Source organism: Molossus molossus, unplaced genomic scaffold, assembly GCF_014108415.1.
Source record: "Molossus molossus isolate mMolMol1 unplaced genomic scaffold, mMolMol1.p scaffold_m16_p_23, whole genome shotgun sequence".
NCBI lineage: Eukaryota > Metazoa > Chordata > Mammalia > Chiroptera > Molossidae > Molossus > Molossus molossus.
In genome coordinates this window covers 17,540,790-17,563,315 of record NW_023425359.1, presented here as the reverse complement: position 1 = coordinate 17,563,315, position 22,526 = coordinate 17,540,790, and the positions used below count along the sequence as shown (strand labels likewise).

The 22,526-nt window shown below is 42.9% G+C and overlaps 1 protein-coding gene across 2 annotated transcripts in view; it reads right to left on the bottom strand.

The window, feature by feature from the left end:
- Positions 1–7,827: 7,827 nt before the first annotated feature.
- EPRS1 (glutamyl-prolyl-tRNA synthetase 1) overlaps positions 7,828–22,526 on the bottom strand; it is a 48,189-nt gene continuing 33,490 nt past the window's right edge. For both annotated transcript variants that reach the window (XM_036277503.1, XM_036277505.1), the window contains 13 exons: positions 21,572–21,834; positions 20,758–20,809; positions 19,786–19,995; positions 19,327–19,399; positions 17,658–17,737; positions 17,335–17,436; positions 16,550–16,705; positions 15,948–16,145; positions 15,355–15,528; positions 14,629–14,789; positions 12,546–12,624; positions 8,270–8,334; positions 7,828–8,171 (listed from right to left, as the gene is read on the bottom strand). In XM_036277503.1, the coding sequence (XP_036133396.1) occupies positions 8,021–8,171; positions 8,270–8,334; positions 12,546–12,624; positions 14,629–14,789; positions 15,355–15,528; positions 15,948–16,145; positions 16,550–16,705; positions 17,335–17,436; positions 17,658–17,737; positions 19,327–19,399; positions 19,786–19,995; positions 20,758–20,809; positions 21,572–21,834 (1,764 nt within the window). In that variant the 3' untranslated portion in view covers positions 7,828–8,020. The remainder of the gene's footprint in view (positions 8,172–8,269; positions 8,335–12,545; positions 12,625–14,628; positions 14,790–15,354; positions 15,529–15,947; positions 16,146–16,549; positions 16,706–17,334; positions 17,437–17,657; positions 17,738–19,326; positions 19,400–19,785; positions 19,996–20,757; positions 20,810–21,571; positions 21,835–22,526) is intronic.

The window sequence follows — 22,526 nt, the reverse complement described above, 5'->3', positions numbered from 1 at the left end:
CAGCCCAGCCGATGTGGCTCAGTGGTTGAGCGTCGACCCTGCACCAAGTCAGGGCACGTGCCCAGGTTGTGGGCCCGATCCCCAGTGGGGGGCATGCAGGAGACGGCCAGTCGATGTTCTCTCTCATCGATATTTCTAGCTCTCTCTCCCTCTCTAAAAATCAGTAAAAGAAAAAAAAAATTTTCTGGCTCGTCTGTTTGATTCTCCAGAGAATTCACTCCGTGGGTCCCAGCGATGTTTAAAGTCAACGGTCTATACAGTCTGTGTTGGTAATCTTTCATTTAAAGTTGGTGGTCTTATTTTTTACTTTTCTAGGACCTCAAACATAAAATATAATGGCTGTCATTCATTCCTACACCAGATAGACAAAGCAGGACAAGTAAAAGATGCACAGAAGCAGGGGAGACTGAGGCTTGCTAAGTCCAAAACTGTCTCTGGCCACCGACTTCCCAGAAGTGATTGCCTGATTCTCATCACTGCACCAGGAGGTATCACACTGCTCCGGGGGCACTGCAGATGCTTCAGCTAGGGTTCCAGGCACCCAGGAGCCCTTATCCAGCCTCTAGGGTGAGTCTTTTGAACTCAACAATCATTTTTCCCTACTATTTTAAACCTCCTGGTATAAATCAACATGTATGGATTCATTACATTTCTTCTTGGAACAGAAGATAATTGAAATTGGGTTAATGTCAGTTTTTGAGATCCATCTAACCCAAATATTTACTCTTTACCGTAAACTTATTTAGGTGATGGGAAGAATATCAAAAAGTATGTTCTAGTAAAAGTGATAAATACATAACTCGAGACAAATGCTAAGAATTATTTGGAGGGTTTAAGCTCTCTAAAATTTCTAATAGGAAAATTCAGCCAAACTGAAAGGTGCCAAAATAATAATGTTAACATGTGTGTAGTACTTACTGAACTTCGTTATTTAAAGTTGAATACTATATAGCATCAAACACTGCAAAAGAAGATAGATGCTTTGGAATTAAGACACTGGACACCCATATGGTCAGGGTGAACTATTTGTCTTTGGCCTCTTGTTTTTTATTTTTTATCCTCAGATACAGTGGGGAGGGGGGAGAGAGAGAGAGAAAAACATCGACGTGAAAGGGACACATCGAGTGGTTGTCTCCCGCATGACCCAACCAGGGCCGGGGACAAACTGCAACCGAGGTACGTGCCCTTAGTGGGAACCGAACCCGGGTCTCTCTGCTGAACCAAACAGGCCAGGGCCGGCCTCTTGTTTTCATCTTAGCATGGATACAGACGAGAGCCGAACTAAGACCTATCTAATAATAACCACATTTATAAAAACAGAACTATAGTTGTCTACCTATTTTCCTGTTGGCTAACGGGTCAGACTCTCTGCCTAAATTGCTTGTGTTATGTGCAAGAAATATGTCAAGAGTGAAAACAAAACCAGAACTGAAAACATAAAGGTTGAGTTTAGTAATGGTGACCCTTCCACTGTCTATCCAAATCACTTGTTTGACATCAGCTTGCTTACTTTCAGTTTATAGTTAGCAACAACAAAATATATAAAAACAGTGAATTTATGATGTGGAACCTCAAGCAGTAATTCTTACGAAGACTACTGTAAACAAGGCATATGGTCTCACGTTAAAAAGAGGAGGCCCTGAGTCCTCAGTCTGAATAAAGATATAGACTCATTTCTTGTTTGTTCCCTTTCACACTTAACATATACTATAGGTGCTCTCAAAACACAGATTCTACCAACGGGAAAATTTAGACAGAGTCAGGATAAAGGCCTGGGACCCAGCTGACAATTCACAGTCGAGACAAAGACAGAAGGAATACAATAAAAAATGCAAACACAGACGCAGGCGAGTTAATAATGTCCCTGCTAGCGAGAGACAACGGATCATCATCAAATAAGGAAAATCTGGAAATTTCTCGAAATCCAGATAAGCCATCAGAACCCCACCAGACTGGATTATCGTATAACGCAAGGCTTGAGTTGTGATTTTTCAAAAAACAATAGTTATTCTTTACCAAGTGCCTATTAAGTGCTAAACACTTGGGATCTCGCTTAGTCCTACGACCCCCAAACGACAGGTGGGCGCACAGACCAGTAATGAAACGACTCCTGCCCTGCGGTAGAGCTGAGATCTGAACCTGGTCTGTTCACACCATAGGACTTCTTTAAAAAGCACCAGAAATGTCTCTTCTGCCAGAGCTTTGCATATATTTTAAAAAGAATTTCTCTTATGGCAATAACAAACATGGTCCCATCCAATAATTCATCTTGTGGATTGTTTTAGATTTATTGTTCTCTTCCAAGATTTAAAATTCTACCTTTTGACAGGTGATCCAGTAAGTTCGGTACCCACTCTTAAGCCCCCCAAAGATTCTCATATACATAGTTTTTCCTTTTTCTCAAAAAGGACAGATATTTACAATAAATACACACAAATATTTCATCCAAAGAAGAACTGTTTACTGGGTCATCTTCTTTTCCCTCTCCATTTTATTTAACATTCCTTGAATATATTCCTAAAAGTTTACCATCCTGGCCAATCTCCATCAATATGTTGCTCGACATGAGCTGCTATAGAATCCAGTATTGTTAAACATGTTTTATGGGGACACTACAGTATTATTTTTAGATTCAAACAGAGCCAGGCCATGTCTGGGGGAAGCAAGGTAATTAAAGGAGACTGCTCAGTGCCCCGTCCACTTTCCTTCAACTTGCCCTCGGCGACTCCGGCGAACCTCTCCTTCTTCTCTACCTGACACTGTTCACCCCCCGTGACCAGAGGTGAAAGACGACCCTCAAAGGGAAGTGGCCTGCTGCCACCCAGCTCGCAAGGGACTTCTGACTGGAGGCGACTCTTTGGCAAAGTCACAGGGGCAGGAGGCCGACCAAATGAATCGGGCCCCTCCTGGTGGCTCATGGGAGGAGGCCCCGGGGACGACACCCCCCAGGGGTCCGACCACACTGCCTGCGCCACCTGCGGCGCCCTTTACCTGTGCCGGAGTCCCGCTGGGGCCCGGGGGCTGAGCAGTAGCAACAGTCCAGGATGACATAGTTGAGCACGTTGAAGAACAGCCCGATAATCCCAGCACAGAGAACCAGCAGCGGCGCCTCTGTCTTCTGGGGATCAATGTACCTTTTGATGGCTTCCACCAGGATGCTGAACATCAGGGCCACGGCGAAAACGGAGTTGCCAAAGGCGCCCAAGACGTCCGCCCGCAGGAAGCCGAACGTGCTCATCCTGTGCCGCGAGATACTGCTGGCCCGCAGGCCAAACAAGCCGACGATCATGGAGAGGAGCTGGGAAAGCACGGCAAAAGCATCGGAGGCCAAGGACAGGGAGTTGCCGATCTGGGCGATCACCAGCTCCATCACGAACAGAAGGGTGCTCACCACGCACATGAAGACTAGGCGGAAGCTCCTCCCGGAGTATCGCCCCATGGCGAGCGCGGCGCCCGGGCAGTTCCTCTCCCTCTCCGGGAAGGCTGAGCTCCCGAGGGAGCAGCTACAGATTTCGTGATTACAACTCCTGGAAAACTGTCCCCTTCAGCCTTTCAGTGTTTGTCAGATTTGGAAATGACCTTTTATAGGCTGCTATAAAGCCATAAAGCGGTTTAAAGGGCAATTAAATGGGAGATGTCATGTGAGCAGGGACTGGAAACGGAAGGCACAGGCTTCAGACATGGAGTGTAGGGATTTCTTCTGTGTGTTTCATACAGAAGCAGAGTCTCTGTGTCTTTGATTCATGCAGTGGCTCACCTGTGGCTTCCGCACCCCCAGCTTCCACTCACACAGTGACTGGTGAGACAAGTCACTTGACAGAGGCCACCGTATCCTGCCTCCCTGGTGTGTAAAGTTTTGAGTGCTGTCCCCTGCGTGGAACAAGGATTCTAGATCAGAGCTACAGTACGTGAAAGCCAAAGATGAAGCAAGGGTGAGTGTCTGGCCCACTAATCTAAATTAAGAAGCACCGTCCTCCTTCCAAACATTCTCTCAAATAAGACAAAAAAAAAAAAAATCCTCATGCTTAGAAAAGATAAAACACCTTTCAACTGAAGGAGCTAAAGACAACTCCAGTCAGTTCCAGGAAGGAAGCCAAATTACAATGCCTTAACTGATATAAGGAAATATTTTTGATTTTAATCTTATCATCTGTCACTTATAATCCTTAAAGGTCTACTAGCTCCTGAATATATAAAACAATAGCGTCCTCTATTGTTTTGAGTAGCCTGCCTACAGTCAATCCTTTAAAGAAATACAGACTGAGCCCTGGCCAGTTTGGCTCAGCGGTTAGAGCGTCGGCTTGCGGTCCGGAGAGACCCGGGTTCGGTTCCCGCTAGGGGCACGTACTTCGGTTGCAGTTTGTCCCTGGCCCTGGTTGGTCGTGCGGGTGGCAGCCACTCGATGTGTCCCTTCACGTCGATGTTTCTCTCTCTCTCTCTCTTCCTCTCTCTCCCTCCCACTCTATCTGTACAAAAAATGGAAAAATGTCCTCGGGTGAGGATTAAAAAGAAAGAAATACAGACTGAAATGACTATAGCCAATCTTTTCTGAATTTAAACTCTGTGATGGTTAATTGTATGTGTCAACTTCACTAGGCCACCAGGTACCCAGACATTGTTCGGAGGGTTTTCTGTGAGGGTGTTTGGATGAGATGAACATTTGAGTCGGTACAATGAATAAAGCAGATTGTCCTCCAGTGTGGGTGGGCCTCATCCAATCAGTTGAAGGACTGAAGAGACCCTCCTGATTCTTCCTACTGACTGCCCTCAAGCTGGGACATGGCTTTTCCCTGCATTCAGTCCTGAACTGAAATGCCAGCTCTCACTGGGTTTTGAGCCTGGGGGCCTTCAGACGGAAACTAGTCCACAGGCTCTCCTAAGACTCCTGCTTGCTGACGCACCCTGCACATCCTGGGACTTCTCAGCCTCCACTTCTATAGAAAATCTCTATTTATACACACATCCTATTGGTGCTGTTTATCTGGAAAAGTCTCACACACTATGACTAAATTCTCACAACTTAGATGTGGCCCTAATAATTTCTGTAGCATCTCATAAATCATCTCCAATTCAGTTAAGAGTTAAACAGACTTCTAATACAACCAGATTGTGTATCACATTGCACTAGGGCTATCTCATTCATCCATTTATGCAACAAGCATTTACTGACTTCCTGCATGTCAGACACAGCTCTAGGCTCCGGGGAAGAAAGCACTGAGTAACAAACTGAAACCCCTGCCTTTCTGAGCTACATCCCAGTGGGGGGAGACAACTGAAATAAGTCATAAAATGCATTGAATGTCAGATGGTAATGACTAATGGAGACCAATGAAGCAGAGGATGAAGTGTTGGCATAGGGCTGGAGTCGTAACTATAAATAAAGTGATCAGGGAAGAATTTATTGAGATGTTCCTTGAGTCAAGACCTGAAGGAATTAAGAAACTCATTTATTCAACAGGTATTTTTTTTTTTTTTATCCTCATCCGAAGATATTTTTCCATTTTTTGTACAGATAGAGTGGGAGGGAGAGAGAGAGAGAGCGAGAGAAACATCAACGTGAAGGGACACATCGAGTGGCTGCCACCCGCACGACCAACCAGGGCCGGGGACAAACTGCAACCGAAGTACGTGCCCTTAGCGGGAACCAAACCCGGGTCTCTCCGGACCGCAGGCCAACGCTCTAACCGCTGAGCCAAACCGGCCAGGGCTCAATAGGTATTTCTTAATCACAAAATTTGGTTTGGGTGACACACTTAAAATATATTTTGAAATATCCCTATCACATGAGACTTAAAATCTTTTTATATCATTTCAGTGCTACTGATGTTCCATTCTTAAACCTTCCAGTCAAGTTGAATATGTTGGCTTAACATGACCTACTGAGCCGTAAGAACTGTCTGTTATTTTAAGTCAGATGGTGTAACAGAAAAGCGGTGATCTCGTTTTCCAGGTATCACCTCGAGTGCAGGACAGCTCTCAGCGTGCTGCTGTTGGGAGGGACGCCCTCACGTCTCAGAGACGTTCCATCCGCTCGTCCGCATCTAAAACATGACTGCTTGAGGGAAAGAGCCTCGAGAAGGAAAATCATGTTTGGTTTACTCACTCCCGTGGGCTCTGGCATTCAAATTTATGAAATAAAGGGCTAGTCTTTTCTAGACATGGTGAAAGTGACAAATGAAGGGTCAAAGATGTGTTTAAAGATAACAGAGCAGCCCTGGCTGGTTTGACTCAGGGGTTAGAGCGTCGGCCTGCGGTCCTGAGAGACCCGGGTTCGGTTCCCGCTAAGGGCACGTACCTTGGTTGCAGTTTGTCCCCGGCCTTGGTTGGTCGTGCAGGTGGCAGCCACTCGATGTGTCCCTTTCACATCGATATTTCTCTCTCTCTCTCTCTCTGTTCCTCTCTCTCTCTCCCACTCTACCTGAACAAAAAATGGAAAACTGTCCTCAGGTGAGGATAAAAAAAAAAAAAAAAGGTAACAGGGCAGAGGTAGCTGCCTCCCCACACTTTTGGTGCTACTGACAACCCCTGAACACCACAGTATATGATAGATGACTAATATTAATAAGTAGTCAGATATAGGTAGGGTGATATGACCAGACTCTCTGGTCAAAATGCCTCCTCTTCACTTGTTCTATAGACAATTTCCTGCTGCTGCTGTCAAGACTCAAAGCCTCTCCACTAGAGAAGGAGACGACAGGAAGAATCAGGAGGGTCTGTGCAGTCCTTCCACCCACACCAGGGAGGGACATCTGCTTTACTCGGTCTACCAAGTCATCAATAGGTTTTATGATTTATTTGTTAATGATGTCTCACCCTACAAGAATTTGCTGTTATTGTCCAATTCTAGGACATATACCTTGACCTATCTGTTTTCTTTCTGCAGCCATGAACACTAGGCACACATTCACTTCTATGACTGTCAGTCATGTATGTAGTAAATAGCAAGTAAAATAGTGATAATTTCTCAAAGGACAGTGTTTGGACTCAGGTTTATACATCCTCTTGAAAAGCACTTTTTTTGGTTTGTTTTAATATTTTTCTTTATTGATTTTAAAGAGAGAGGAAGGGAGAGGGAGAGAGAGAGAAACATCGATGAGAGAGAACATTGACTAGCCTCCTCCTGCATGACCCCCACTGGGGATCGGGCCCACAACCTGGGCACGTGCCCTGACTGGGAATCAAACTGGCAACCTCTTGGTGCAGGGTTGATGTTCAACCACTGAGCCACATTGGCCGGGCTACCACTTTTAAGATGTCTGAAGTTTTGATATTTTAGTTGAACCTCAATTTAAGCGAAAAGAATATCACATGTAGATCTGGGGGAAAGATTTCCCCCGTCACATAACTACTTACGGTGGACTTCCTGTAAATAACTAGACCCTTTAAAGCCGCCAACCTCCAGCTGTTCTGCAAGCAGTTCTACTCATCGGAGCTTCAGGGAATTCCTAAGAAGAGGAGTTATTTTCAGTTATTTTTTCTTTTTTTAATCTTCACCCGAGGATATTTTTCTGTTTATCTTCAGATAGAGAGGGAGGGGGAAGAGAGAGGTGGAGAGAGAGAGACAAAGAGAAACATCAATGTGAGAGAGACACATCGACCGGCTGCCTGCTGCACAACCCCAATCAGGGCTGGGGACAAACTGCAACCTTGGTACATGCCCTGGACCGGAATCGAACCCGTGACTCATTGGTCCACGGGCCGACGCTCTAACCACTGAGCCAAACCGACCAGGGTCATTTTCAGTTATTTTCATCTCTTCATAGGAATTTCCTTGTAGCACATAATTCTGGTATTTTAGAAACAAATAAAGACATAAACAGTAATAACTCATGATATTTATTACTGGGGTTGTTTACAGAAAAGCTTGTTACTTTAGACATAAGAATAGGTGTTCATCTCATGTGACCTCCTTTTCAAAATTTTACTTTAAAAAATCATAAAACTGTCTATATCTGGGGAGATATTATTATCAATTTTTTTAAAAAGTGCGGAGGGTCGGGGCTCGGGGTGGGGTGTAGGCTCAGTAACTGCGGCCGAACAAGGTGTAGTGCTTGGCAGGGTTCTTGCCGCAGACACAGCTGGCCCCCGGCGGCAGCTGGCACAGTGGCTGGAAGGGGATGCAGAGGCTTTTGGCTCCCATGGACGGAGCCCCAGGTTCCAGGTCTTGATCCCTGGAACCAAAAACAAGGAGAATTCCATTCATTCAAGCTGAGCATCCCTCCTCTTTCTCACGGCCGTTACCCACGTCTCACCTGTTCGTGCTACTCACCTGGCGGTGGTCTTCTTGATCCAGTCCTCACAGTCAATTTCCCCACAGAAGGGGATCTGAACAATCTAGTAAGAAAAGGAACAACACTTAGCGTTTATAACCCCTTCTAAGCCATAAAAAGAACATCTGAGTTCTCTATTAAACTTACAAGCATACAGGACAGGTGGGTCTTCCAGCCCTTTCGGGCCATGATACCCTTGCAAACCTGTCAGGAACTTTGCTCAGAAATGCAAGAGAGCCCTGGCTGGTTCTGCTCAGTGGTTAGAGCGTCGGCCCGTGGAACAATGAGTCGCGGGGTGGATTCTGGTCAAGGGCACGTACCTCAATTGTGATTCATCCCTGGCCCTGGTTGGGGTCGTGCAGGAGGCAGCCACTCGATGTGTCCCTTTCATGTCCATGTTTCTCTCTCTCTCTCCCTCCCACTCTATCTGAACAAAAATGGAAAAATGTCCTTGGGTGAGGATAAAAAAAAAAAAAAAAGAAATGCAAGATACGAAAGAATATGTTTCCACTAACATAGTGCTTGAGAAAAGGAACACAGGGTGAAGAGACCTGGGTCCAGACAGGCAGTTGTACCTGCCTCATTTCACACCTGGACCACTCACTGCCTGTTCTACTTAAATGGTTATCAGAAGGTAGAGGGAAGATGACAAATAGTGACCTGATTCTTAAAGTGGTGTTTACAATAACGGTTTAACAATCAGGTAAGGTCAACCTCACTTTATGCCACACTGTTGTAACATATCATAGGTAAGTGAGTCATTTTTTAAAGTCCACGGGTATTTGAAAGTCAAAACTCACTTTGTAGTGGAAAAAGGCACCTCTCAAAATTTTTTCATAAACTGCACAGAACAATGAGCAGAACCCAGAGAACGGGGCCCCTGCTGGAAGCTGTTAGAGCACTGTCTCAGGATCAAGGCTGCAGATTTGATCCCCCATCAGGGCCCATATGAGAAGCAACCAATGAATGCACACATAAGTGGAACCACAAATCAATGTTTCTCTTTCTCTCCCTCCCTCCAAAAAATCAATTTAAAAAAAGTGAGAACTGAGATTTTACCTTAATTTTGAAATTCACTGCCTATTTCAAAATTATTAGCCCTGAGTTTTCTTTCTTAAAATGTGGATGTTGCACTAGACAAGAATAAAGATCTCTCCGCTGTGAATCCTAAATTTTTCATAGCATGTCTGCTTCAAAATGAGGTTTGTCTTCACTAACATTTATGCACCAGTCCTATGAAGAATTCCTGCAATCCATGCTAGCAGCAGGGAGAGCAAAGTACTGGTCATCCCCATCCAGGAAATGCGAGTGTAAAAGCAGCTACAAAGTTTTCCAGCTTCCTCCTCAACTTCTGATCCACCATTTGCAGCCACACACCCAATGCTCAAATCGAATCCATCCTGCAAACTCTCTTGCACTTGGGACTTGGTTAAAACATGTTCCAAAAGGCTTGTCCAAGAATGAAGTGAAACAAGGATGAAGAAACTATAAAAAGCTGGGTAAACCGTCAGGTGAACATCACTGCGGGTGAGGGAGTTTGCTATCTGCCTCTCCTACGTTCATCCCGCGAAATGTATCAGCCTGATTCCCAAACTTATTTACTAAACTGTTATTTTGATAATCAGCCTTATGATAATAAAGAGGTGATTAATTTCTAGGCAAATCTTGGGGGGGGGGTAAAGGGAAGGTGGATGAGTTGGTAGTAATAAATATTTTGAAAAAATCTAATATAGGAATAGTGCAATGCAAACTGAAGCAAAGACACACCTGGATGTAAGAGCCGAAATCACACAAAGTGACTTGCCTGTACTGGAACTTGGTAAATCATTACCATTTATGCAATCGAAAAGCATTAAAAAATGAACATTCATTTTAAACAAAGTATTGTTTAAAATTCATTACAAAAGACAGAATGGGGAGAAATCTTTACTGTCACTATTTAAGCAATAATAAAAATATTAAGACTTAATTACAAAGAATGTCTTTGGGTAATAAATTTAAATTTGGTTTCCTAGGACATTTTACTTTTATTAATTCACAACACAGCTATATTTTTTTTATAACTTTAACAAATTTTACAGTAAATAGTCTTATTTTCTTTTTCTCATAAGAAAAATTACTAAGCCTTGAGAAGATATTTCTAAAATAATTTTCAAATTTAAAATAGCATGTGAATAAATTCAATTTAAGTTGTTATTAAATGTACCTGGACTCAGAAATGATAATTTTGTAAAACACGTTTTAATTCTTTCTAGCTTCAAAGTAAAGTATAGATGATGAAACCTAAAATTTCTATTAATGTATATAAGTCATTAATATGAAAGAACATTATATATTTTTAGACTATTCAGCCATGAAAAGGTTCTTAACTTTTATTTCTTATAATTCCTATGTTTTAAAATATACAATCTTTGGCAAAACACAGTATCTTGCATTCTGTAGCAGAAAATGTTAATGACAAAAAAATTAACAATAGTTAAAATTATGGTGATCAACAGATTAATAATGCATGCCACAGTAAAAAAAATATATTATATATCAATAACATTTATTTTTCATTTAACTAAGACCATCCCTTTGGAAAATGCACTAAAATCAAATCCTACACATAAATTTATTTTTCCATTAACACCAACAGAGAAAGCAGACAGTCAAACTTTCACCTACATCCACATTCCACAGATGCCTTCCACCCCCCCCCCCCAGGTAAATACAGTTTTATCTACAGTCACTTCAAAGGCTGCTTCACGGTCAGTCAACACATCTCGGCAGAGCAACATAGGGGAGAGGAGAGATGGAACTGACCACCGAATTCAAGAAACGACGTTTGCTTTGGTCTCCCTGCTGTTTGGACATACAACTAAAAATACATATTCTGCTTTAGAATAGGGTTGAAATCTATGATTCCACTAATGTCTGCTGAGATTCATTTCTTTGACAGCAATGGATTAACCAGCATTTACTCTATTGATTTATTAACTCTTATGCAATGTCTTCATACACTGTACTGCAATAGTGACTACCGTATTTCTATTATACAGAAAACTTTAAAATTCAATAATTAATGGAGCAAAAATGAAATAACGTAAGTTAGAGAGAAAGGACAAACGCCCGTGGCAGCACACGGCCACGTGCTCCAGCGTTCTCCCAGAAGCAGGCCGTTCGAGTCCGATGACAAAGTGCGGAAACCAGAAGGGGAGGATTACAAAGGCAATAATACTCCGAGAACGAGACTGCCCAACACAGAAGGTTGATGGATCTGAAGGGTATTTTGAGATGATCTACTTTGTACTCATTTTACAAGTTAGTAAGCTGAGCCAGAGAGATGAACCTTTTCCCAGCTCATTCAATAAGAAACATATTGAGAGGTATTGATCACATCCAATTAAAACTTTGCCTTAATACTCTCAGCACGAATCAGAGAGAGACAGCGAGCGAGCGAGCGAGCGAGAAAGAGCACTGAACCGAGTCAGAAGAGAGACCTGAATCCCAGTGCGAGGTCTGCTTCTGCACAGCCCGGGGTAATTCATTTAGCCTCCGGCTATGATCTCCTTTAGAATGTGGGCACATGGGACTAGTTGTATAATTAAACATGCACACCAGAATACTCAAGTTTATATAAGTGATTCATTCCAATAATTAATACTTCTGCAAATGAAGACGTCTTCTTTATAAAAATTAAAAGTCTGGCTAGGAATATGTGAGTACCCACATCACATAAAGTTGATAAAATCTTCAAGGGACATTTACTACCTCATTAGAAAACCCATGTCCTTTTAAGTTTTCTAAAAAGCAGGCTTAGACATGAGTAATGCTTCCCCTTATCACTCAGAAAGTTCAATCAATTAACATCTGGGTAAATATATGGCCAGAGAGTTGAAGGAAACGGACCCCTTCTAACTTTTAGAAATTTGCACATGGCATTTCTAAAGTTAGAACAAGGCTTGTGTTAGGAACTTACATCAAGTGGAAAAACGAAATGAAGACTTTCGATAACGAAAACATTGAGGGTCAGAGTGAATGCTGTTTAGCCAGCATATCAAATGCGAGGAAAAGTTCTTACGTAATCAGTTCACAGTGCCTTCAACCAGAAATGATAGGCTGTCGTAAAGCCTTGGGACAGCCAGGGGAAAGAGTGTGCAGTGCTGAGTGACATGTAATCTTTTTGTGTGACTGGCTTGAAAAAGAGATTAATATCATGCTTAAGTTCAGTGAGTCTTTAAATACCACTTACTGAAATGTTTTTATATTCAGAACTTTTTAAAAGTCTCTTACCTTTCCAGAGTCTAGCATCTCCTGAAAGTCTTCCAGGGAATTAGCCACCACCATATGGGTCTTAAGGTCTTCAGAAGCCCTATAGAAAATAATTAGAAGAGAATACATAGTTTGTCTTATTATGATGATGTTATTTGAAATAAGCAGAGTTTCATGAAAAACCAATAACCTACAAGTGAGAACTCAATTTGAACCTCAACTCTGTCACTAGCAGTGATATCCAGTAAACCTCAGTTAACTCATCATTATATTACTGTGAACATTAAATGAATGAGAAGTTTGCCAAGCACACAACAGGCAATAATTACTTTTTTAATTGCTGTGCAATCTCTGTTGACCAACATTCGATTCCTGGCTACACCAACTATCGATGAGAGTGTGGGTTATTTTTTAAACCTTTCTGTCTTATTTTTCTACATTTCTAAAAAACTGGAAAAATACTCAAGTCAGTCTAACTACCATATAGGATTGGTGTGAGAATCAAACACAGAGGCATGAAAATGTTTTGAGAAGGAAAAACTCATAAATACCCATGATTCAAGCAATTTTCACCCACTATGTAATTCTTTTAGAAATGGACATCAGTACCATCCTCTCACCATTCAAAGCCATGCAGTACACGAGGATCACTCATAGGTGGTAACAAAGCAGAAAAGGCATATTTCTCTTTTCTGGATCTCAGGGCTAAGACCACAGGAACTCCATGCCAGCAACTGCTAGCTGTCCACCAAATCTGCTTCCCCTTCTGACTTTTTGGTAGGGAACTGGGCCATGTGATGAAGTTTTAGCCAATAAGATCCAGAGAACAAAATATGCTACTTCCCAAGCTTGCCTTAAGGTGGGACAAAAAAATGTACCTTTATGCAACTTACATTAACAAATTTACTGAATAAAGATGTCAACAAAATAAATTACTTTTAATCACTAATGCATCGGTTTTCCAACCAGGGAGGTGCATTTGAGTCAGAGAGAGAGCATCTTTACACCACAGATGACCAGAACCTATCCTAAAGCTAAGAGGTCAGAATCTCCAGGTGGAGGTTCAGGTCTGTTTCTGTTCCCCAAGCTCCCGGTGGCTCTGGAGAGCATCCTTGGAGAAGAACCAGGGCACTGAAGGACTATTTGAAGCCATCAATAAGGACAGGTGGCTTTCTAATCTTTCATCTGACAGTATCACCTGTTGAGTTCACATGAACTTCAAACGCATTATTCACTTGCAGGCCAAATCAATCCTTGAAGTAGCTCAAGAGACTATGATCACTCCCACGTTAGGGCAAGCTGAGAGAAGCGAAATCACTGGCCTTGCCCGAAAACACCTGAGCAAGCCCCAAAGCCAAGGCTAAAATTAGTTCGCGCCTTAAATGCCAGATTTATTGAGGCCTGACGTCAATCAAGCACAAAGTGTTAGAAGGCAGATGAATGAACGAGAGGCAGACACTCCCCACACCGAGCCTCCGCCCCCAGGGGCAGCGGGCCCTCCTCTTTCTCAGGAGGGCAGGGAAGAAAAGAAGGTGCTGCGCACAGACCAACCTTCTAGTGCCTCTGCCTGGAGGTCTGTGATTCTAGAAGACCCCTCTCCACAAGGCAGAGCAGCCTTGAGCCCTCCCCTCACCCCAAATCCCAGTAGGAACTTCTTAGCCTTGGCCACACATCATAATCACTTGGGGAGCTTTTAATACTAAGTGCCAGGCCCACTCTAGACCAATTACAATGCCATCTCTGGGGAGGGGTCCAGGCACTTGCAGTTTTTAAAGCTTCCCAGGTGCTGCTAATATGTATCCAGCAGGTGAGAATCAATGCCTTAATTCCTCAACTTTATGTCATGAAAGCCCGGATCTAAAAGTAGCCCATCTTAGTCCATGGGACAGACAGTACACTGCCGCAAACCCAGCAGGGAGCAGAAAGCACTTAGGAAGAATCTTTACTACAAGTCAAAACACAAAGAGAAAGGAGCACTAAGAACCACGGGAGTTCAGAGGAAAAGACGATTTTTAGTTGGGACAAAGAATTCCTCAGTAGAGATCTCAAAGGTCAGCAGGGTTTGAAGGCGAGAGACATGAGCCACGGGTTCTAAGGAACTAACTTGCTGAAGAGGTTAGCGTGGATGTCTTCCAAAAGAGCTCGAAGTTTAGTCTCAGCCTCGTGTTCAGCAACTGTCAGCTTTTCCCCAGTATCCCGTCGGACAGCTACAAACTGAGAGCTCTTCATATCACGTGGCCCAACTTCCAGTCGAATCGGAACTCCCTAGGAAACAGAAAGGCAGTTAAGACGACGCATGCATGTCCCCACTGAACACACAGTGGGCAAACACAGGCTTACAGTGGTGAGTACGCACACCACAGAGTTTATTCTGGTGTTATTATTATTTACTGTATTGCTTATTTGTATTACAACTATAATCCTACCTTTGCCCACCCATATATAGACTTAATTTAATGGCTTTATTGACAATAAATCATAAAAACCCCAAAACAAAGGCATACACAAACAGTAAGAAGAAGCAGGTAATATTACTGAACTACTACAAAAACCTACTCTGATAAGACATAAACCTAAGAAAATATACTGCCTGAGGTTTACTAATCATAAACAAGGGCTTCAAGATCATTTTTTATTCTAACATAATATAAATGAGCTTCCTCAAAAACGATTTCAAATTTAGCAAATGTGCTCAACACTTAGTTTCAGTGAAGAACTCATAACTATCAAAACAGAGAAAAGTAATGAGAAAGACTTGCATCTTATAAAAATATACATAAAGAAAATCTACATCCAAACTGGGAGTAAAAGATGCAACGGAAGAATTTACCTTGAGTTCCCAGTGATTGAATTTCCAACCTGGAGAATAGTTATCTCGCAAATCAGCTCGAACGCGGATATTAACACTGAGCAATCGCCTTCGATAATCATTGCATTTTGCAACCAGAGCATCTCTGTCTTCTTCAGAAAGTGCATTTGTAATGCCACAAGGAATGACCACCACCTGGAACCCAGCACAGCATACATTCAAGCAGAGAAACAGCATAGAGAAAGTGCTTATAAATCCTAACCCAAATCCACTTGGTGTGATTTCTAACTTTACACAGAGTACCACTTAGCTGCACACTGCTTGTCTATGTTAAATGCATTTCCATTTGACCTATTGTACTTCATTTAACCCGTTACAAATCATTTCAAAAAATTATTTCTAAAAAGTTTTATATCAAGTAGCTAATAACTGAAAGAGTAAAAAACAAAGAACACAAGTGATATACACAGTTACACAACCAAGGTCTCCACTGTACCCTATGTTGCTTCTGTATCGGCGAAATTTACTTGAATGATATTCAGAAAGTCACCTTCTCAGATTTCCGCTAGTAAATATATTTTACAAAAGGAGTGATAACAGAAATACTTTCTTACCTGAACACAGGCTACACGAGGAGGTAACACTAAGCCCATGTTGTCCCCATGAACCATGGTCATGACACCAATTGTCCGAGTGGTCAGGCCCCAGGAGTTCTGATAGGCAAACTGCTTTTCTCCTGGCGTCTTTGGATCTTCAAAAATGATTTCAAACATTTTGGAAAAATTCTGCCCTAAATGATGTGATGTTGCTCCCTGAAATAGAGAAATATGAGCTTTAATTTTAATCATCTATGATGCCTTCAAAAATGAGTGACACTAGACCTATTTTATCTTCCTTGGTTTTTTACATTAAATACATTTTGAACGCATAACCGGTCCCCCGGAGACGAGGTCGGTAGGAAGGTGCACAGAAGTCAAGGCTGTGGGCAGCCCCTCTCCAAGGAATCTCGTTGGCCACAGAGGTTGAAAAGGATTCCACGCCTTGGTAATGCAGGACCCAAGCCCTGACTTAACTGACCTTGGCGACTCAGAGAAATGGGGCATTCATGCTTGAGATTAGAGTGTGGTCTATAAAGCACGCGAACTACTGACTTCTTAAAAGTCTTCTCCTCTGAGGACAGAAGGAATTTGATGGCTCGAGGCGTGGGCGGCGGTACCTGGATAGCCCTGCCGCTGGCAGATATGAAGGCCTCCACTGTGGTCGTGTAGTCTCCTCCTGCAAACTTCTCCTTCTCAGTTTTTCTTCCTTTTACAACAGGAATTGCCAGGAGTTCTTCATACACCTGAGCATATAAGTCAAGTATCTGCAAGACCTGCAACAACATTTTAAATGCAATGTATGATATATTTATTTATTACAGATCTGTAAACTATTGTGGTGAGAAAAGCCCTTCAAACTATAAAAACCATTTTTTTTAACAGAAAGGTTAAAGCAGCCGGCATGAGTTTATTAAGGAAGACATTCCAATAAAGTAGTGTGCAAAGAAGTTGAAGAAATTTTTAAAACCTATTAAATTCAGAATGTAAGAGAAAATTAATGCTTTTGAAACCTATACAATAACCAAGTGAAAATCTCCTGAAGAATAATTAATCTCACCCATGAAATTATAATTTCTGCTACACCCTGAAGTCCAAAAATACTTCCATGTGAAAATTTAAAACAGCATTTTCTAATAAAATTTCAATAAGTAGTTTCTTCAAGTGCACATTTGAATTCATTACTTTTTTTCTCTAAACATTAAGGTGACACAATTTTAAGTAACAAAATAATCTATACCAATACATTCTTTTAACGTTACTTTGAGATCAGATCAAATTTCAGCTTAGAGTTGTTGATAACCTACGGACGGCACTGCATTCCTCAAGGCTGGGAAAAGAATACAACGCACAGCGTGGACGGTGACAGAAAGGACAGAACGGTGAGGACGACCTCTCCTCATACCTCCTCTGCTGCTTCTTCAAAGGTGGCAAATGCACTGTGCCCCTCCTGCCACAGGAACTCGCGCGTGCGCAGGAACGGCTGCGGGTGCTTGAACTCCCAGCGCTGGAGAGGCGGGAAGACAATTTGACCATTAGAGCTTTATAGTTTTAGTAACAGTTTTATGTGTAAGTAGCCAGAAATCATAACTGTGATCCAAAGTACTTCAAAAATGCTCCCATACTCTTGACCCTTTGAATAAATATACAAGGAAAACCAAAATGTGCCTTTTGTGAAATGATGAGTCCGCGGAATAATGGAAAGACAGAGAAGGGGTGTGCACCTACCACCACGTTGCACCACTGGTTGAGCCTGATGGGCAGGTCCCTGTGTGACTGCACCCACTTCGCGTAGGAAGGATACATCACTGAAAGGTGCAAGAACAAGCGGGTTAGACACTGCGGGTTCACTGCTCCCTGAAGGCTGCTAAGAGTAAGAGCTAAGCTGCAACATAATGAATGGGATTAGAATGTGTGTTTGTGTAAATGTGTTTCCAATGTTTGTAACGGTCAGTGAATGGTAATGATATGCATTTCATACAGTGGATTAGTCAAGGAAATAAATCTATCTAAACCTGACCATGTTCTGTATTCTTAGCAATGAGATTTCATTTAACATTTAATTTCTTTTCTGCTGTTTTATTTTTTTAAATACTAAATGAAAATATAGTATATACCATGTTCTATGTTAAGTTCTTTGCATTCATTATCCTGTTCAATTTCACATTCAACTCACAAAGTAGCTATCACAACCTCAGTATTAAAGATGTGAAAACTGAGGTTAGAGATGTTGGAGAAAGTGCTGAATCCAGCACAGCTATGGGTTAGAACTAGAATTTAGGTTAAATCTGTCTGTCTGACGTATCTACCAGAATACAAAAGCTCTAGGCATAAACTGCTAATTTTTTTTTTAATCCTCACCTGAGGATATTTTTCCATTTATCTTCAAATAGAGTGGGAGGGAGAGAGAGGGATAGGGGGAGAGAGACATCGATGTGAGAGAGATGCAACAATTGGTTGCCTCCCACACGACCTTGACCAGGGCCAGGGACTGAACCACAACTGAGGTACATGCCCTTGACCGGAATCGAACCTGAAACTCTTTAGTCTGCAGGCTGATACTCTAACCACTGAGCAACTGGCCAGGGCAATGAATTGCTAAGTTAAGAAGATGGAAGTCTGATCATGGCCATGACAACCGATGACGAGTACCAGAGAACACAACTATTCCAGCTGGTATATGAAGGAAAGTGGTATCACAATCTCAATAATGCACCGATACAATGTTATACAAGAGTATGACCGGAAGTGTCAAAGAGCGAATAATCCTTAACTAAAGGTGGATAACCACTTCGGAAACACTGACAGGCCCAAAGGCTCAAACGCTGCACGGGACACTGCCACTCACTGTACGGTATTTTAGGAACGTCACGTAACCTTTCAAAGACGTTTTGACCTGCCAAATGGACATAACAACAGCTGCCTCGTCCTTCCTCACTGCACTGCTGTAAGGACGATGCAAGAAGCAAATAAGACCACTTAGTAACCTACACAAACCCTATGTGACTATAAACAATATTAAAATAAGAACAAAATTTATAAATATGATATAAAACATTAGTGTTGGCAATTTTATAACTAATTCAAAGAATAAAAATCAGTCCAAGAATAAATTCCTTGAAAAGTCCTGGAAAATTATAGCACAAAAACAAAATGATGAAACTGTTAAAAAAAACACACAAAATCTTTACCGTACTGCTAAAGAGTTCTGTAATGAGTGCGGCACAGAGAATGAAATTCCACACTCCTGCAGACTGCATTCACCGTGGCACGTGCACTCATTAAACTTGACCTACTGTCAACAAGGGTTACAAACAGCGCCACTGAAGCCGGGACCCCACCCCAGAAGCTGTTTCATGCTTCCACGTGCCTTCTCCTGCTCCAAGCCCCTCCTCACCTGTTTCACTAGTGGGACGCACAGCAATGGGTTCTGCCAGCTCTGTCTTGCCAGATCTTGTCACCCAAGCAACCTAGTAAGAGAAACCATTTTCCATACATTTCTAGGCAGCACTTAGAGAAGCTGCACAAATGCTGGCACTTTGCAAATTCAAAGTTTGCTCGATCAATGAAGGCGAGTTAAGATAATTACTGGTGTTCACTGTGAGAAAAGGTCGATACTTACTGTCCTCATGAATATCGACAGGAAAGTAGAAGCCACTTAATTACTTAATGCAACAAACACAAATCATAACTTACCCTGAAGGTAGAAATATTTTTTAAATGGCTTTCAATTCTTGAAAATTTCTCTACATCAGCTATTGTAATTTTCCTTTTAAATTACTATTCAAGTGTGAATGGAAAATGCCCTTTATAGTTTAGGTGGCAAAAAGTGCAAAAACAAATCAAGCCAGCTCACCTCGGGGGCGAAGTCGGCGATGTGCGTCTTCTCCCTCTCCAGGGCGCCCTGAGACACGAACATGGGGAAGTAGCAGTTTTCCACACCAAGCTTCTTGATCTCAGCGTCGAAAAATTCCTTGATGGACTCCCAAATAGAGAACGCCCAGGGACGGAGGATGTAGCAGCCACTCACATCGTAATATTCAATCATTTCTGACTTTGTGATGACCTTTTGAAAAGAAAAATATAGTCTTTAAGGCCTAAACTGAACCAAAACTAAGAGTACAGGTGCCAGGAGCGTGATAACCAAGCTTCCAACCTGGAGGCTTCTGTCGCTGGTACGTCCTCTGCACGCGCGTGCAAATGGACCTTCCTATGCTCAGAAACACCGGGACCGTAAGCTCCTCGGAAACCTGGATTCTGATCTTGCTTCTGCTGCTACTATCTTTGGACTAACCCCTTTATGTCCCCATAAAAAGTAAAATAAAAATCAAGTAATGACTATCTCACTGGGCTACTTCTTGACTCAACACTTTATGGGAACATGCTTTGGAAACTGTGACATGCTAAATGACTATACTGTGTATTATTATTATTATTGTTATCATTTTATCCTCACCTGAGGACATTTTTCCATTATTTGTTCAGATAGAGTGGGAGGGAGGGAGAGAGAGAGGAGGAGGAGAGAGAGAGAGAGAAAAAGAGAGAGAGAGAGATCGATCGACGTGAAAGGGACACATCGAGTGGCTGCCACCCATACAACCCAACCAGGGTTGGAGACAAACTGCAAATGAGGTACATGCCCTCAGCAGGAACCGAACCTGGGTCTCTCTGGACTGCAGGCCAATGCTCTAACCGCTGAGCCAAACCGGCCAGGGCTATATTGTGTATTATTAAAGGCATTTTACATTATTACTTTGTGTCTGGACTTCAGAACCAAAAAGTCACCTCTGAGAAATTTAAGATAAAAATCAACTGAATGCATACTCACTTGAGAATACCAATCTGCAAAATTTTCTTCTTTTTTTGCCTCAAGACCCAACCTGCAGATATGTCAAGTAAAACATAAATTTCTTAGTTTAGCTATTGCTTCTAGGTTGAATGAAAATAAACCTCTAAAGTTCAAAATAGATTCGTTTTTTCCTTAACACGAGTTATTTCTATATTTGTACCTCTTCTAAGATCATTCCCAAGAGAATGTTTTAAACCTAGAAAACAGTTCAGTCGTCTGTGGAAAGGTGGTGAGAGACCACCCACCCGCTAGGGAAGCCAAGCCTGGCAAGAGCTGTGACTGCAGCGCAGACATCCCCTTCACCCGGCCGCTGTAAGGTCATGTATTTGTACATTACTTGTTCACACGTCAACATGAGAAACATCGATCAGCTGCCTCCTGTACGTGCTCTGACTGGGGATCGAACCCTCAACCTAGGTATGTGCCCTAGGGAGGAACTGAGCCCACCACCTAGGTATGCGCCCCAACCAGAAATCAAACCCGCCACCTTGTGGTGTACAGGATGGCACTCCAACCACTGAGCCCCCAGACAGGGCCGCCTTCTCCCCGTAAGAGCTGATGCATCAAACACCTGCACTGCCGGGGGCGCTCCCGAGCTCCGTTACCTGGTCTGAGCCCCCAGCCAGGGCCGCCTTCTCCCCGTTAAGAGCTGATGCATCAAACACCTGCACTGCCGGGGGCGCTCCCGAGCTCCGTTACCTGGTCTGAGCCCCCAGCCAGGGCCGCCTTCTCCCCGTTAAGAGCTGATGCATCAAACACCCGCACTGCCGGGGGCGCTCCCGAGCTCCGTTACCTGGTCTGCTTCCGCGGCCCCTGCCCTTCTCCTCCTCCGCTGGGGGGCAGCCCACTGCCTTGGTTTTTGGACGGTTCTTTCTTTGAGCCATCATCTTGTTTTTGAGGCTTATTCTGCTTTTCAGATTTATTTTCTTTTTCTTTCTTTTTCTTGTCTTTGTCCTGGGCCCCGGCGGCAGACACGGGCTTGTACTCGGCGCCCGTCAGAGACTTGTACTGCGCCTTCAGCTGAAGGAGGCCCTGCACAGCTGCCTCCACCTGACCCTTTGGGGAGCAAAGAAGGAGGAGATGGAGTTCAGCCCAAAGCCCTGCCTACACACCAACACCCAGAGCTCATCGGCAGATCTGGAAACACAACGAAAGGCAGGGGTATGTGGTGGGGTGGAGAATGTCATGTATACCAACTTCTGAAGATAAATCAAAGAATATGGTAAACAGGGGCAGGATTGTGCAAAAGAGTGACTAAAAGAAGGCACTGGAACGGCAGTGTCCAAAAAGCAGTCATTAGCCGCATGTAGCTATTTACACTTAAATTAATCTAAAATCAATAATAAAAGTTAAAAATTCAGTTCCTCAGTCACAATGGCCGCATTTCGGGTACTCAGTAGCCCCATGTGACTGTCCCAGACAGGACTGTCCCCGAGCATTTCTATGAGAAAGCACTAGTACAGAAGATGTATTCTACGGCAATGTAAGTGGACAGCATTAAGTTACACAAGTGGGACATTTCACAATGATCTTTATTACTGGTTAAATTTCAAAATCTGTCATGGTTTACTGTTTTCCACTCAAATGAATCTGGACCCAAAAGTCCTACTTTAATATAAAGATAATACAATTAGCACAAACTGCACCATGGTTCAAAATAAAACTTGCAGACTGAAGAGCTGTAGGAGAATGAGCCAGACAAGGAGCATGGACTGTATCAGGGCCTTCAATGAGCCAGGCACCGCTGG